The sequence below is a fragment of the Myotis daubentonii genome, chromosome 16 (assembly GCF_963259705.1).
Source record: "Myotis daubentonii chromosome 16, mMyoDau2.1, whole genome shotgun sequence".
In the NCBI taxonomy this organism is placed as follows: Eukaryota; Metazoa; Chordata; class Mammalia; order Chiroptera; family Vespertilionidae; genus Myotis; species Myotis daubentonii.
This window is the reverse complement of record NC_081855.1, coordinates 34,207,053-34,225,606: the sequence shown is the minus strand read 5'-3', so window position 1 is coordinate 34,225,606 and position 18,554 is coordinate 34,207,053. Positions and strand designations below refer to the sequence as shown.

The following is an 18,554-nucleotide window of genomic DNA, read 5'->3' as shown; positions in this document are numbered from 1 at the left end:
CCAATCTTTTAGGTTTAGCATAGCAATATCTAAACAGTGTGTCACCAGAAAAAAACACCATTTCAAATTTTAATTTGTGTCCCTAGATTAAGCATGAAAATCTTTCAATCATAGTATCATCTTTTCTAAAATCTACTTAACTTTATTCACTTCTATTCTTATAAACAGTTAGTTTGATGAACTCAATCACGGAGTTACAAGGTTATAAGTGATCAAAGAGACAACCACAAATACAGAAAAGAGATAAAAGGTAGGATAGCCCACATAATGTCAGTACGTAAGAAGGTACCTTTAAAAATATATGCTCTAGGCCAGGGGTGGGCAAACTTTTTGACTCGAGGGCCACAATGGGTTCTTAAACTGGACCGGAGGGCGGGAACAAAAGCATGGATGGAGTGTTTGTGTGAACTAATACATGTTAACACTGCTGCTGGTGAAGGAGCAGAGGGGAGAGCAAGAGAACCCTCCGCTCTTTCGGCTCCGCAGGCCGGATAGAACAGCCTAACGGGCCGTATCTGGCCCGCGGGCCGTAGTTTGCCCACGGCTGCTCTAGGCACAGGTCATACATTTTAAATATGTTAGAAGAATCTTAATGCCATGAGGAAAACACTTATATACAATATTAAGAAAAAAACAAGCACTATTAAAATATATACAGCAAGACTTAATTTTATAATTATCAATCATTATGAAAATTTATTAATGAATATTATCATTATGAATCTATGAATTAAAAATGACTTGAAGAAAATAGCGGTGGTTTTATCATCTTTTATCTGGCTTTTCAAATTTTCTACCAGATAATTTTGTATTTATAATTATCACCAAAAAAAAAAGAATTTTAATTGATAAGCACACTAGCCAAGCTTCCACTCTTTTTGCAAATTACAGCAAACAGAATATAGCATTTGCAATTCAATTATAAATATTAATTCTTATTAAGGACATTACAGGATGCTTAATTTAAAATGTAAACAATATAGGAAAATTAGCTGAGCATTCAGTGTTCCTCTTGAATTTATAACATATAAGTCAAACATAGTAGTATGTTTTTCTAAAATACCCTCTTTCTTCATTACCTAGAGGCATACCTGACATTTCCAACTAGTTAAAAAGTGAAAGGGGAACAAACTGGAGAAAACTATAGAGGAAAGAAAGATTATGTTGAAGAAAGAATCTCCTTTTGCTTGAATTCATGTTTCTACATGGATGGACAATAATCATAGAGTAACACTTTTAAGCCTCTCTTGGTTCACTCCCTCACACCTCCCCAAGAGAAAAAGAGTAAATTTACCTGATTGGTCAGTTTGGAGAGAGGAATTGAGCATGCATAGCTCAGCCTCTTTCCCCTTTGGGATCAGTCCACTGCTCAGAACATATGTTCTTTGTCAGCTTTGAGTCATACAAGCTGAATGGTAAAAGCTATGTTGTTGTAGAGGGAAGTCTGTGGTACCACCAGTAACTAGTGAGTGAGCCTGTTTAACTGACATTCAAGTTACAAATCTGATTGTTGCTACATACTTAAGCCATTTTCACCAACATCTCTCTATTCTTAATATAATAAAGGGTTAATATGCTAATTAGACCAGAAGGCAGAATGACCTTCCAGAATGACCTTCTGGAACAACCAGTGGGCAGGGCCGCAGGGCCATGGGGCCGCAGGGCCACGAGGCAGCCGGGGCTGCGAGGGCTGAGCCTCTTGCACAAATTTTGTGCATCGGGCCTCTAGTTCTTAATAAAGCTGACATGTTGATCTCTATCTGCCTGGCTTCTTGGTTCTGAACTCAAGCAGGGACAAAAGTGTATTATTTGTTGCCCCTCCTCTCCCACACACACACTAACTGATCTGACCACCTAAGAAGTGTTCCAAGTGAGACAATTGCTTCAAAACTAATTTGTTTTTTGTTATATGTAGGTCTCTTCTTCACTCTATAAACTATACCTCCTGATCTTACAAACCTAATGCCATCATGAGTCTATATCATGAACCAGGCTCCAGATCACGATGTTTCTGATATAATTGGTCAGTTGAAATACATCACTTCCTAGAGTTAAAAACCTACCTTTAGCCCATCATCCACATCCTTCACATAGCCTTTTTCATAGAGTTCTTGGGGAACATTTAAGATACGTTTTGAAAAATCATTTTCTTGCCAGTCCACATGAAGACCTGCAATAACAACAGTGACTTAATGTAGCTATAAGAGCTTCTGTTCTTGTCAATTTTCTGTTATACCTTCTTTAAAATGATCTCACATTGGGGGTAGATGGGAGATAGAAGGATGCCAAAAAACCCTGATCAGTCCTTGAGTTAACGGTATTTACCTATAGCAGGACCTGGCAACTTGGGTTTCCAGTGTAAGCAGGATCTTACACTGGAAAAATCCAGGAGAGCTAACAGGAAGCAACGTATAAAAATACAAGGACATACAAGGAAAAAGAAAGAAAAAAAAGCATGTCAGGCTTCTCACAGCAATGCAGCAGGCAAAATACCTTCGATTTGTGTGTTCAGGCCTGCTCCAGGGCCAGAGGTCTGGGAAATAATTCAATCTTTATGAGCCCTTAGAAATGGAAATGGCAGTTTTATTGGCCTCAGCAGAGTCATGATTCCATGCTCCCTGAATGTCCCTGTACTTAGCCACAAGGGGAATGCTATAGCTTCTCCATTCAAACAAGAACAAATTCAACTTTTTATTTTAAACTGTTTGACCCAGCAGGTCTGGAGAGGATATTGCAATCCCCTGGAAAGCTAGAGTAACAAGAGTTCAAATCTGCTCAGCCTCAAGACAATGGTCACTCCCATTTGGAAGAGATTTTAGTGTATATCTGCCCCCTGTGCTTGAGTACTAAAAAAAAGGGAAGTTCATATTCTTATCAGCTATTATAATTCACACTAGAGGCCCATTGCATGAAAATTCATGCACTGGAGGCGGGGGTCCCTCAGCCCGACCTGCCCCCTCTCACAGTCTGGGAGCCCTCAGGGGCGGGAGGCAACCCGGCCATGAGGGGAAGGCGACGCCCCCATCACATCTCTGCTGCTGACACCACCAGCAGTGCAAGCCTCAATCAGCCCTGGTTACCTGAGCCTCAAGCAGCCCTGGGCGGCTGGGCAGCCAACATCCAAGGCTTGCCTGCGCCTTGGGCCAGTCCTGGGCGGCTGAGGGCGGGTCTGGCTGCACTGTGTGCCTGCCACCCCCTCCCCCACATCCCTCACCTCTAGGCTGGGCTGAAAGAGCTTTGGGATTCTGGCGGCAGGAGCAAGGAGCGGACGACAGCACTGCGGGCCTGCCACCCCCGGCGGGGCTGAAAGAACTGGGGGACTCTGGCAGGGCTGAGGGGACTGGGCGCTGCCATCTTGTGGCTATGGGCGCCGCCATCTTTGGGATGGTGTGATGGTCAATTTGCATATTCCATCTTTATTAGATAGGATGGCACTCTTTGAGGAATTTGTCAAGAATAAATCCTTTTTAGCCCCAGTTGGTTTAGCTCAGTGGATAGAGCATCAGCCTATGGACTGAAGGGTCCCAGGTTCAATTGTGGTCAAGGGCACATGCCAGGGTTGCGGGCTCAATCCCCAATAGGGGGTGTGCAGGAGGCAGCCAATCAATGATTCTCTCTCATCATTGATGTTTCTCTCTCTCCCTCTCCCTTCCTCTCTGAAATCAATGAAAATATTTTTTTTTTATAAAGAATAAATCATTTTTAGAAAAATTTTATCCTTCTACATGCCTGGAAGAAAAGTTGACTATTGACCTCATTTTCTATATCAAAGGCAACTGAGGGGTTAAATGGTATTAAACAGGAAAAGCAAATCATCAATACATTGTGGGCTGACATAAAAAAAACAAAATAAACAAACCTACTGGTAGGCAAATATTTGAGAGGTGGGTTTGAGTGTACTTAGTGATCCAGGTCACTTCCCAGGCCAGTTCAAAGGCCTAATTCTGCCTACAAAGTCCATCTCTGAGAAATATTCTAGCCTACCCAGAGATTATCTGAATCCACAGAACCATGAGTTTTCCCAGAGTTTCTCCAAATTAAATCCCAAGATTGCTCAAATACTAGTTTAGCATCTAGTATACCTGGTACAAAATTTATATTCCTAAGACATGATAAAATCACAGGTGTATTAATTAAGCGTGGAGATACAAGATACCATTATCAATCTGGATTCTATTTATCAAGTATCCCAACATTTCAAATAAACTTAAGCCCCAAGCCACAGTCCCTAATATCCTACTGAATGAACTTTTTTGCACTTCAAGACACAAACAAGAAAGTTTCTTACCACTGCCACTCCAGGGAAGAGTTGGGATACCTGCAGTTTGTGCCACTATGGAAGATGCAATCTTATCCCCCAAAGCCCACATGGCCTGGCTTGGAGGACCTAAAAAATAAAACAAGAAAAGAGCTTGACTATAACATTTTGGCCTCATTTCTATCACATATTATGTCTTCTATAAAATTATTTTGGTTTTTTTCTTGTCTCCCCTACATATCATGGAGATCATAAACTTGATTAAGGGGATTACTATGTTTTAACTCATCTTTGTACACTTTATAGATCTTGATGTAGTAAGCTTTAAATACACAATGAGAGCTCTATATGCTAAATTCCTGACCAATCTAACTCTCATTTTATTATCCTTTATGATTCAACTTTACCAGATTAATAAAGTCTTTTTTTTTAACCAATATCCTACATTAAGTTTTGGTGTTCAAGTCTGAAATATATATATTATTCCTTCCTTGGTCTTAGGATAACCAAAACAGGAAGATTTAACTTTAATAGGGTTTACAAAGCATACTCATCATTGTGGAATGTCTCTGAGACAGAGAAAGAAATACTTTGAGCCATATAACCTCTATTTCTCTCTCTGCCATAGGAGAGCAGAAAAGACAGAAGACAGAGCTCGCAGGAATATATATATACATAAAACCCTACTATGCAAATAGACCAAATGGCAGAATAACCGAACAACTGGTCGCTATGAAGTGCGCTGACCACCAGGGGGCACGCGCGGAACATAGCAGGCATCGGCTGCGGCGGGATGGTGGAGCAGATGAGTGGGGGTGCCAGACCAAGGTGGGATGCCTGTCGCTGTCATCGGGGCAAGCCTCTGGTGGTTACTGAAAATTCTTTGCTCCTGCACGCTACAGTCCCACCTGATGCTCGAACCCACAGCTGGCGCCAGAGCCGACCACTCACACCCGCTGCCAGCGCCTGGCGCTGGCCCCGATCACTTGGCGCCCTCAGTGGGTACGAGCAGTGGCTGCCTGATCACCTACCTCCCCCTGCTCCTGAGGGGCAATTGGGGCCAGCAGCCACCTCTCCCACCTGCTGCTGGTGACAGCCCCGCTTATACCTGCAGCCGGTGCCAGAGCTGCAGCTTGCACCAGCCCCACTTGCACCTGCTGCTGGCGCTGGCCCCAATCACTCTGTGCCGTTAGCAGATGGGAGCAGGCCAGCACCATCAGCGTGTGGGAGTGGTAGTGGTGGGAGCAAGGCTGCCGGTAGACAGGGAACTGGGGGGGGGGGGCAGATAGGGAACTGGGGGCCGCAGCAGGAGGTGCCAGGCGGGGGCAGGAAGGATGGGCCAAGACCCGCCCCTGTGTCCACCACAGCCTTGCGGCCCACAGTTCCTTTCAAGGTGCACTGGGCCCCTAGTATAATCTATATGCTTAAATGTGAAGGGGCTGATTCATATTTAAGGGTACACTGCTAGGGTATCCTTAAGTATTCAATTATCTTTGCTATATAAAAATATGTTTTCCATATCTTTTCTTAGGTTAATGGCAACATTCTTAAAACCAGGGTTTTGGAAATCAGAGCCTCCTCCACATCTCATGGAAAAGAACCTAGGGACAGAAAACAAACCAAGATGTGGAGACATAAGCAGGGTATAAGAAGCGAGGAAGGGAAAACAAAATAATAAAGAGGTTACTCTGAGAGTTGCTGACTGATGAAAAATAAGAGAATGCTAAACAGAAAAGCAGAATATAGAATAGAATATGGGCAAAACTGACAGAGAGGAACAGAAAGACAGAAACAGTATGTCAGAAAGACTTACCCATGAAGGCGATGCCATTTTTCAAAAGAAGTTCTGGGAGCTTGGGATTCTCAGAAGCATGACCCCAGCCAGCCCATACTGCCTACAAGGGAATACAATATGGTTCATTCTTAAAATTCATATTAAAAGAAAGAAAAACATGATAACTGTATTATTCTCTACTAAGATTGGGCCCTACTCCATGAGGAACAATATCTCCACAGCAGTCTAATACTTAATTCAGCTTCTATGCTTAATTCTTGGCAAACTTCTTACAGAAAAATAAGCAGTCCATTGTGGCAAAACCTCTGAATAAGTCAAATCTAAGTTGACATTGATATTAAGATCCAGCTAGTCTTGTTGCTCTTTAGGAAATTCAATTCATAGCCTTTCAACTAGACTCTATAGAGGCTTTTCTAGGTTCTATAGAAATGTTAGTTCTCCTTCACAGATTCAATTACTTTGGCCACACAACTCAACCTTTATATCTAGTGGTTATAATTCCCTATAAATCATGAGCTTTTTTTTCTTTTTGGGCTTTAAAACACTTACCCTAAACTTTTTCATACAAGTGATAGGGAAGGAATGAGCTACTTCTACACCATCATATTCTGAGCTAAGAATATTTCAGTGGAAATACAGCATCATATTCTGGGATAAGAATATTCCATTGGAAATGGTTTGAACATGAAATGGATAGACTAAATAATCTCGGGGCGGGGGGAGGGGGAACCCTTACAAAACTCCTGTTTGTAGTATGTTTACTTGGACTAAGTGCATCTTTCCATCTTTCCTTTCCTTGTTGGTTATATTTCACATGAAGGCATTTATAAATTTTCAACAAAGATGCGTTCTATAAAATTAAAAGTTCTTTTTTGGAGATCCCTTTGTGCCTAACTGTAAAATCACTAAATCTGTTGTTATTGTTTTCTGTGACCACTTACAGATTTTGTGTTTATCTAAACAGTGAAACATCGTAAACCATAATATGCAATAGTTTTCTTTGGCAATTGTAAATATTAGTTCATATGTGAACTATAGTGCTGAATCTGAATAATATCTTTAAAGTGGAAACATTTTTCCCTTTTTTTCAACTTAAAAAATTTTCAAATACAACTGATATACAATATTGTATTAGTTTCAGATGATTATATATTTATATAACTTCTGAAGTGATCACCTTGTAAATCTAGTACCTACTTGACAACAGTTATTACAATATTATTGACTATTGACTATATTCCCCATTGCTGTACTTTACATCCCCATGACTGTTTTTATAATTGGCAATTTGTACGTCTTAATCCCTTCTCCTTTTTCACCAATGTGCCAACCCCCATTCCATCTGGCAATCATCAAAATGTTCTCTGTATTTGTGAGTTTGTTTCAGTTTTATTTGGTAATTATCTTTCTCTGTCTTACTTATTTACTTAGCATAATGCCCTCTTATTCTATCTATGTTGTCACAAATTGCAAGATTTCACTCTTTTTATGGCTGAGTAATATTCCATTGTATACATGCACCACTTCTTTATCCATTCGTCTATTGATGGACAATTAGGTTGCTTCCATATCTTCACTATTGTAAATAATGCTGCAATGAACACATAAATTTGGCTTTAAAGGATACATTGGCATCTCTTACTTGAACTGGGATCCTTTTAGCAATATCAAGAATTAATTCAACATTTGCATAGTTGTTGTTGTTTGGTCCCCCTGGCACTGGTACATAGTGATCTGCCATCTTAATGTACTCTGAAAATGTAAGCAAATTAATAGAGAATACATGCTTTAGTTTCTGAAATATTACACAGAGCAAGACTATGTAAAGGACCATCATAAGTAACCATAGAACAAACTGCATTAATGGGGTAATTTCCAGGACCATTTATTTGAAGGCTCTGACTTTATTAAGTCACTAATATGCACTAATCTCATATTTAGGAAGCTTACACTAAAACAGCAGTTCTCAAACATTTCACTATGTGACCTTTCTGGAAGGGTCTTCATGACCCCTATATCAAAAATAATGTGTCTGTGACTTAGGGGCCCATGTACAATTATTCTATTATGGGGAAAAGTCCTAGTCTTAACACCCTTTATCTTTACCTTGTACTATATTCTGAGAAAGCCCTTTTCTTGATATAGAACTAAGACAGAATGGGGACAGAGGGGAGAGTCTGGAGGGTTTGTAGGCTGGCTAAACAGGAAAGGGTAGATACAGGAGTCTCCTAGGTGTTTAAAAAGGGTTTATCTGGAATGTTAGCAATAATAGATATTTGAAAGACACTTTAAAAAGAAACTTCTTTACCTCACATTACTTGTTTTGCTCAGTATTCCCATTTAAATTTGTCACCTGATGTCTCTCTCTTCCTATTCTGGCAACAACTGTAGCAGAGAAGCTACAATGTGTAGGACTGCACTAATAAGCACTTTACATATATATTTCATTTAAGTCAACATATGATAGGTAATACAACACCCAGTTTATAGGAAATTATGGTCTGGAGTAGTTAAATAACTTGCTCAAGGTCCATTTCCAACATATATATTAACTTTTCTTATATCTTGTTCTTAACTTTTAAAGGCTTTAAGTCCTTTTAAAAAAAATTCTTACCCAGCCAGTGTGGCTAAATGGTTGAGTGTCAACCCATGAACTAGGAGGTCACAGTTTGATTCCAACTCAGGGCACATGCCCAGGTTGTGGGCTCAATGCCCAGTAGGGGGCATGCACGAGGCAGCCAGTCAATGATCTTCTCCCATAATTGCCGTTTCCATCTCTCTCTCCCTCTCTCTTCCTCTCTGAAATCAATAAAAATATATTTTAAAAAATACTAATGCCTTAATTTAATACCACTGATATTAAAATCCTTTCTAGAGTTCTATTTCTTAAATAACTTTTAAAGAAAGCAAAAAATTATATAAACTCTAAGTAAAAAAGGTTGGAAAAAGCAGGAACATAAATAGAAATCAAAACACCCCAAAATTTCACTCCCACAGATAACTAGTATTATTGTTTTGGTATCATATCTTTCTTTTTTTGACCATACACAATGTACTTTTTTCCTATTATTATATCACGCTATCAATCTCCTTATGGCCAATGTTCTTCTTGGAAATTGTGATGAATAGACACTTAAGTGTCTGCCACTATGATCCCAGTCTCCAGGTATTCATGTTTTAAGTAATCCACTTTCCTTGGGTGTGACTTGCTTCTGGCCAAGAAAATATGGTAAATATGAGATGTCATTTCCGCGATAATATTACATATGAATGTAACCAAATTTAATACTCTCCCTTTCTGGCTTTGAGGTAGAAGCCACGTGACAAGGAGCCGAGAGTAGCCTCTAGCCAATAACCAGCTAACCATTCAGGCCCCAAGTGTGGGAACCCACAGAAACTGAATGCTGCCAACAACCATGTGAGCTTGAAAGCAGATCCATCCAAAGTTGAGCCTCAGATGAAACTGCAACCCCAACTGACAACTGACTGCAGCTTTGTGATAACCTGAAGCAGAAGACCCAGCTCAGCTGTACCCTGACCTTCAGAAACTGTGAGATAATAAATGTCAGTTGTTTTGAGTTTGTGGTAATATTGTTACACAATAATAGATAAATAATACAGCAATTTAACAGAATGCATTCTCAGACCAATTAATGCTATTTTTTAATGACTGCATGATATTTCATAGAATTAGTGTAGCACATTTTACTTATCCACTGATGGTGGACACTTAAGTTACTCCAAGTTTCTGATTATTTTAATAATGACTATCCTTATACAAATATATTTGCCCATATTACTGATTTTTGTTCCTCAGAAAAAATACAAGAAAATACAATTTCTTGGTCAAAAGATATGCATACTTTTGTTCTTGTGTTCTTGATCCAATTCTCTCCCACCTCCTCTAGGTCTCTTGTAGACTTGTACCCCTTCCCTCTTTGATTTCTTCTTCTTAGACTATAAATATTCCCAAGTCTCTTTCAATTCAGAAAAATTAAAATCCTTCCTTGACCCTGAATTTCTCTTTAGTTTCTGCCTTTTCTTCTTCCGTTCTCATTCAAATTCTTAAAAAACATGTCTACATTGGCTATCTCCATGTCACTTCCCATTCATTACTTAAAATTCTATATTAGTTTGCATACTCATATTGTTCTACTAAAACTATTCTTGCAAATATCAATGGTTTCATAATTGCTGGACAGATTTCTCTTCCTACTTTATTGAACTGCTGACACATTTGACCCTTCTTAATGAAATTCTTTCTTTTTGCTTTTCTCTTCTGCTTCTCCCATCTCTCTGATCATTTCTTCTCAGTATTGTTTATGGACCTACCTTCCTGCATCTATCCTATATCCTACCCTTCCATAAAGTTTCATCCTTAGCCCTCTTCTCTATATTTTCTATCTGTTCTTTCAGGGAGTAGTATTAACTAATAATGTAAACTCTTAATCTCTGGCTGTTATTATTTCTAAGTTTTAGAAGGATATATTCCATTTATTGTAGAATTTATAGAGTCTACTTGTACCACAAGTACTCCAAACCTAATCTGTCCCCCCAAAAACTTTACTCTTGCCCTAACTGGTTCGGCTCAGTGGGTAGAGCATCGGCCTGCAGACTGAAGGGTCCCAGGTTCGATTCCGGTCAAGGGCATGTACTTTGGTCGTGGGCACATCCCCAGTGGGGTGTGTGCAGGAGGCAGCTGATTGATATTTCTCTCTAATCGATGTTTCTAACTCTCTATCCCTCGCCCTTTCTCTCTGTGAAAAATCAATAAAACATATTAAAACAAAACAAAACACCTTACCCTTCTTGCTACATCATCTATTATTTTGCCCTACTTGATGGTTACTAGTACCTGCCTAGTCAACCAAATTAGAAATCCAACAATAATCATTAACTCTTCATTCAACCACCAAATCTTGTCAATTTTGCCTCCTAAAGCTCTCTAAACCATCCTGTTCTTCTCTAGTCTCAGCCTTGTCATATCCTTTAGTATTGCCTTCCACAAACGGATCTTCCCAGATGCTTCCTGAATCATCTAATTATTCATGTTTTCAAAACTGTATCTATCTTTTAGAGATACATACTAAAATATTTACACACAAAATCATGTCTAGGATTTGCTTCAAAGATTGTGTGGAAGAGGGAGAAGGTGAAAGTATAGATGAAACAAGACTGGCTGTTGATAATTATTGATGCCGGATGACAGACAGATGGAAAGGGGTTCATTATACTCTTCTACTTTTGAATCATCAAAAACAACTAATCTATTTAAATACACATTCTTTAATGTTCAACACACACACACTCATCCCTAAAAAGATAAAGTCTATGCCCTTGATGATGAAAAACAAGACCCTTCTTGACGAATACTAGATCAGATTTTGTAATTTAACAAGCCACCTATAATTTCCAGAAAATGACTGTGTCACACCTTCAAACATTTGCCTATACTGTTCTTTCATCCTGAAACACTTTTGTCTTCTCCCTAATTGCTTCATTAATTCTTACTCAATTTTGGATAGGCATAACCTCTTCAGAAAGCTTTATCTTAGCCCTGCCCCCAAGAGCATGGGGCAGAGTTAAGATATCTCATTTCTATGTTCTCATAATACATTATGCATATTTATATTATAGCGTTGACCTCAAAGTACTGAAATTATTTGTTTCCTAGAGCCAGATCACATCTTATCCAACTGTAGGTCCCTATGTTTACTGAATACAAATAAATGAATTAATGGGAGCACTAGATAGAACTAGATGAAGGAAAAGAAATAACGCAAGGTAATTGACATTTATGATAGACAATTTCATCTTTACTGTGAACTAGACATTATGATCCTTCTTTTATAGTTTTAAAAATTGTGGCTCAGAGATGTTAAAGGGTCAATCTAAATGTTTTCACATAACAACAGATTTCCAAAAAATTGGTGCCTTCTCTGTTTCTAAATAAGGTACATAATACCCCTTACTCCTTAGGCATAGCCTTAACATCATTGTCTCAATATAGAGAGAACATATACAAAACAAAATGGTTTTAAAAAGATAGCTATTTAAAAAGCTGTTATCTGTGAGTACTCTAACTTAGAGATTATGCTTTAGTGATGAAAAGCATGGAGAGGAAAGCCACAAACTCTCAGCTATCCCAACACCTTTCAGCTGGAGGACCTACTAAGTAGAGATAATGTGCAGAAGAGCTTGCAGAGTGAAAACAACTTGGGTCTCAAGAGGGCTCTCCCTCAGAAGAAAGGGAAAAAATTCACTGTGGCTCATAAGGGAAATAGTATTTCCTTCCGAACCTTTCCTCTTACACATGTTAAAGTATGTGGCTTAGCAAATACTTGACACTGAAAAGGCATACACCTGAAAACCCAAATCAACACTTTTGTTCAATTTCCACCTATTTTTACCTAGAACACAAGGGTCTGTGTTGAGGTTAAATATAGCACAATCACTTGTATATGCTTAGTATTAACACTCTTTAAAAGATGATCGTTCAGCCGAAACCAGTTTGGCTCAGTGGATAGAGCGTCGGCCTGCGGACTGAAAGGTCCTGGGTTCGATTCCGGTCAAGGGCATGTACCTGGGTTGTGGGCACTTCCCCAGTGGGGGATGTGCAGGAGGCAGCTGATTGATGTTTCTTTCTCATCGATGTTTCTAACTCTCTATCTCTCTCTCTTCCTCTCTGTAAAAAATCAATAAAATATATTCAAAAAAAAAAAAGATGATCGTTCGGTTTGAGATTCCCCCTAAGTTACTATTCTCCTATTTACAGGCTGTGCTAGTCAATGTGGCCTCACCCCATAACAAAGAAACAGAATTTCCGGAGGATGAGGCCCAGAAATCAGGATTTTAAAAAGATTCCCAGGTGATTCTAACGTGCAGCCAAGGTTGAGAACCACTGCTCTAGAGTGATGCTTTCTTAATGCAAATAACTCACCTGCATTGGCTTTAAGGTCTTCAGGTGTGACCAAGACAACAAATCGGATTGCACGTTCATTTCGAAACATCTCGTAGGACCACCGACGGATAGACCGCATGCATTTCACTGCTGCAATGCCATTGTTGGCAATAAGAACCTGGGAGAGTTAGGGGATGGGAATTGGAGAGAAAAATAGAAAAAGCAAGCAATGATGGAAAGACAATTTTTGTAGATCTATCTTATTTTGAAAAGGCAGATTTTCAATAGGAATTTGTATTCCTGGTCTAGGGAGTTAAGAACTAGCTCCCACATGACCAAGGGATATTTTAAAATGTTGGCTAAGGAAATACTTCAATATGTGCCTGATTCAACCTTATTCCTTTCTAGCTTCCTTCTTTTAAAAAATCCTCACCCAAGGATATGCTTTTTTTAAAAAATTGATTTTTAGAGAGAGAGGATGGTTAGGGAGAGAAACATCAATGTGACAGAAAAAGAAAAACATCAATCAGTTGCCGCCTGTATGCACCCTGACTGGGGATTGACAACCCCACAACCTGGGCATGTGCCCTGACAAGGAATTGAACTGGTGACCCTTCAGTGCACAGGATGAAACTCAACCAACTGAGCCACCTGGTCAGTGCATAACTTCATTTCTCTCTCTTTTTTTTAACCCTCACCTGAGGATATTTTTTCCATTGATTTTTAGAGAGAGTGGAAGGGAGGGAGGGAGGGAGATTAGAAGAAAAGGAGGGTGGAAGGGGGACAGACAGCAAGAGAAAAACATCAACCCAGGTATGTGCCCTTGACCGGGAATAGAACCTGGTGCACTTCAATACACAGGCTGATGCTCTAACCACTGACCCACACCGGCTAGGCCCATAATTTCATTTCTTGAAGGAAAAAAAATCACAATTACTCAAATCTTGTGAGTCTGTGAAATTTTACTAAACCAATTACTAGGGAAAAGAAACTTAAGAGAGATGGTGTGTTATAAATAAGGATGGAGGAAAACCAAACAGTGAGTGTCATGCACTATCTTTGTTGTAGTAAAATAAGGCAGAGGACCCTGAACATGTATAAGAACCTGGAACCAACCACCACCTCTCTCTAAAATGCCGAACCCCAAATGCCTTAGAACTATAGAGCCTGCCTCAGAATGGTCACAAGAAAAAGAGAAGAATCAAGGATCCTGAGACTTCTCTGTAACAAACCTTTCATTACCCGTCTTGCAATCATGCCTCCAAGAATAACACAGGCTCGGAGACATATAATCTATCTTTATTGGAAGGACACCGCTGAAGCAATATTTTTAGGAGTGGGAATGTAGGTCCCCATCCTTTAATCATTTAATCACTATGAACTATTCCAACCAAGTCATTCTCTCAGCTCTGACATGATTTAGATAAAAGTGACACAGAGTTAATATTTAAAAATACTTGTAATCTCTAAGTATTTCACGTGGTGTGTTCCCTCTAAACATCTCCAATATGTGGTGGAAGCCAATCAGTGTATCAAACTGTTTAAACTTTCTCTTCTGAAAGTCTCTACTTCCTTAGCTCCAAACCCAATGCTATGACATTATCTCCTCACCACCACCCCACAAGTTAACTGATTTCTCCTAGCCTCTCAGATCAATGCAGCCCAACCCTGTAAAATCACAAGATCTTTTAAGAAGAACTTGATGAGCACTGCTTCAACATCGTATTAGCTGTGACTAAATAATACATATTACAGAAAATTATTTAATAGGATGCTAGGGAGGTAGAAAGGATAACTTCACATGAAGAGGCAAGGTCTCTGAAAGTCTAAATTATCAGTTTTGAGCAAATCTAGACAACAAATCTAGGCATTAAATCCCATATACTTTGGAAAAGTACGTTAGCAGGTTACAACTTACCTTCTCAATCACTTTATTGCCCCCAAAGCGAGTAACAAATTCTGCCGGAGAAGCTACAGTGAAATCTCGCTGTGAGTCTATTTTCTTTCGGTCTCGACCTTGCTTTACTAGATGCAAGCCAGACATGCTGGGCCTATAAAAATAAAGAAGCCATGAACGTCTGTCAATAGGATTTCTTCACACCATCTATCTCCCATGGAGACCTGCTATTCACTTCTTACAACAGTACCTCCAACTATACCCTTGTGAAGACTGCATGCTGGGAGACCACATACTTTTTAAATGGAGGAAAAAATGGTCTTTGCTTGTGGAAATCTAAGCAAAAAATAACTGTTCCTGAATAATAAAAAAATAATATTAAGGTTTACCAACAGTGCCATCACAAAGAGATAGGCAATGGTTGGAATGAAATGAAATGGTAGAAATAGCAGACTCAACTGTTAAAACTAAAAATACAATTAGCAAGGCTGTTTCTGGATCATGATTCTGGCATACAGATGACCTTCACCTCTGTATCTCTACCCTCCATCTTTCTTATGAGCTTTACCTCCACTTTTTTAATTGCCTACTAAATGTTTTACTGGTGTATCCCATATATGTTTCAAAATCAAATTCTTTACAAGGCAGCATAACATACCATATTTCATCCATTTTAAGATGTTCCTCTTTTTAAAAAAAAAAAAAAAGAATCTCTGAAATTGATATGTATCTTACAACCAATTGTATGATTTATTTAGTCGACAGTATTTTTCTCCTCAGTGGTGCCTGTAACAATTAATGGTGATTTAGATTAGATAAAATATAGTTGTTGAAACTGCACAGACCTGGTTTTAAATTCCAGATCTGTACGCTTAATAGCTCCAATGAGTTTTAGCAAATAATTTAACCTTGCTCAGCTTCAGTTTTCTCTTTATAAAATATGCATAGTATTTACAGTTCCAGTTATTTACCTATTGTCCCTCAGCTCCAAGTCCACTCTTTTATGCTCTGCACTTTGAAAATAGGGCTAAGCCTCTGCAAAATTGTTCAATTCTGCCAATGGGAAGACAGAGGGGTAAAAAAGAGACTTCTTTTGTGTTTTCCAGCTATTACCAGAATTGCTCCATAGTAACAGAAAGTAAACTCTAGCTTCTAGCATCTTTTGACATTCCTGGGAAAGCCTTGATGTATTCTCTTAGAGGTACCAGGAGCAGGAGGTTGTGGTTCCTGACAGTCAATACTGCCTTACCATGATTACTCATCCTCTGGGGTACGCTGCCTGGGCCTATCAATCACCCGTCAGGCCAGGGCTTCTCCTCAGGGATCTGAGCACCAGCTACTCAAAGCTTACTTCAGTGGTCTAAGCACCAGCCCCCAAGGGCCCTCCTCCAAGCTCCTACTTCTTCCTTTATGACCTCCCAGGTCTATGGTGGTAACTGCTTTCTATAGGTATTAACTCTTGGTTACTTCAGTATCCCTTTTTCGTTCTTTTATTCTTCTAACACCCAAGTAACCAATTCTCACCAATGAATGTCGTCTTTATTATAATACCTAATGCAGTTTCTCTTTCCTTGACTGGACATTGATAGACCCTCTGAACGGGTGTTTTGAGGATTAAATGAGATAACAGATATAAATAAGGTCCTTTATACACTGTTTAATAGACAGATATTTTCTTCTATTCCTATTTTTCCTTCCTTTCTCCTATACTCCAACCTTGACATTGTAGTAATTTAACTTTTCAAAATAAAAGAGTATGATTAAAATTGTCCAACAAAGAAAATACCAGGTCCAGATGATTTTCAAAGACAAGTTCCATCTAATTTTCAAGGGCAGTAGTCTACCAAACTTCCAGACAATAGAAAAAGATGTAAAAACTCTCCAGCTACAATAATACTGATACCAAACCCAGACAAAGATGTTACATGAAGATAAAAGTCTAGGTCCATTTTATTCCTGACTACAAATGCAAAATTCCTAAACAAAATATACTAAATAGTAGGGTATTAGTGCAAGGATGGGCAAATATTAGTAAAACAAATATGTTCCTCCATGACCAGCTTGAGTTTGTCCCAGGTATGCAAAGATGGCTTAATTTTAGAAAACCCATAAATGTAAAAAACTATGTTAGATTTCCTAACAAGTACAGTAAAATAAAAAAAAATAGCCGAAACCGGTTTGGCTCAGTGGATAGAGCGTCGGCTTGCGGACTGAAAGGTCCCAGGTTCGATTCCGGTCAAGGGCATGTACCTGGGTTGTGGGCACATCCCCAGAAGGAGATGTGCAGGAGGCAGCTGATCGATGTTTCTCTCTCATCGATGTTTCTAACTCTCTATCTCTCTCTCTTCCTCTCTGTAAAATATCAATAAAATATATTTTTTAAAAAAAAATAGAGGCATTAAAATTGAAAAGAAGGAACTGTCATTATTTTAGAATATGGTAATTTACATAGAAAACAGAATATTCTGCAATAGAATAGTTGACATTCCTGGGATGTCCATTGATGCATTCTCTTAGCAGTACCAGGAGCAGCAGGTTTTCCAGCCATTACCAGCATAGACCTTAGTCAAGCGTCTTGATATATGATTAATACAGAAGAAGTCCAAATATATTATATACAGTTGACTACATACAGATTATAAAATTAAAAACAGATCATAAAGCTAAAAACAACTAAAATACACATACTCTTCAGAGATATGTATAGATACAATAAGACAACATAAACAGAAAGACAAAAGACATGTGATTAAGAAAATTGATTATCTGGGTAGGGGAGGCAGGGAGAAGGGTTGAGGAGAGATTATATAATTAAATGTAGGTGATGGCCAAGGACCCGCCTTTCTTTTAAAAATTAAACAAAAGAATGTGGTGGATTTCAAATCCTTCCTACATTATTAAAAACAAACAGCTAACCAAATAAATAAATAATAGAGGGCCACACATGGAATAATGATATGTCATGAATCAATGATTATATAATTCTATACACCTAAAGTTAAACACACGCACACTCCTCAAAGGTCAACTTTCACTTATTTAGGGAAGGAGTGAAGAAATAGAGAAGATATAAACCTAGAACTAACAAGGAGCTGCTTGAGTATAACACAAAAAGGGAAGCAAAGTCTATATTGATAAAAAAGGTGGGAAAGGAATTGGTTATAAGATTTAATCAATAGTTTAGAAATAAAATGAATCTCATAATCTTCACCTCTCATCTACTTTTTTGTGGGACACTATTAGAGAATGTTGTCTTGTAAATAAATGAGCAACCCAAGAAAAAGGAAGACAAGGAATGCAAGAAACATAGAATCCAATACAGAAAAGAAGGGCATTCCCTAGATTGTTCAAATTGGAAGACAGACTGTTCTAGGAAGTATGCATCTTGGAAGAAATGGACAGATCACCTTTTGGTTTTTTTTTTGTTTGTTTGTTTTTAAATACATTTCATTGATTTTTCACAGAGAGGAAGGGAGAGCGACAGAGAGCTAGAAACATCGATGAGAGAGAAACATCGACCAGCTGCCTCCTGCACACCCCCCACTGGGGATGTGCCCGCAACCCAGGTACATGCCCTTGACCGGAATCGAACCTGGGACCCTTGAGTCCGCAGGCCGACGCTCTATCCACTGAGCCAAACCGGTCTCGGCCAGATCACCTTTTGTATTTAACCACAGAAAAACAAAATAAAACTTACCCGTAT

The 18,554-nt window shown here is 38.9% G+C and overlaps 1 protein-coding gene across 12 annotated transcripts in view; it reads right to left on the bottom strand.

The window, feature by feature from the left end:
* The window catches only part of ACACA (acetyl-CoA carboxylase alpha), a 269,985-nt gene that overhangs the window by 175,021 nt on the left and 76,410 nt on the right, over positions 1-18,554 (bottom strand). For all 12 annotated transcript variants that reach the window (XR_009449202.1, XM_059669697.1, XM_059669696.1 and 9 more), the window contains 6 exons: positions 14,873-15,005; positions 12,994-13,132; positions 7,696-7,805; positions 6,072-6,153; positions 4,289-4,387; positions 2,064-2,170 (listed from right to left, as the gene is read on the bottom strand). Coding sequence is in view for 11 of the 12 variants with exons in the window: in XM_059669697.1 (XP_059525680.1) it covers positions 2,064-2,170; positions 4,289-4,387; positions 6,072-6,153; positions 7,696-7,805; positions 12,994-13,132; positions 14,873-15,005 (670 nt within the window). In the remaining variant the exon portion in view is untranslated. The remainder of the gene's footprint in view (positions 1-2,063; positions 2,171-4,288; positions 4,388-6,071; positions 6,154-7,695; positions 7,806-12,993; positions 13,133-14,872; positions 15,006-18,554) is intronic.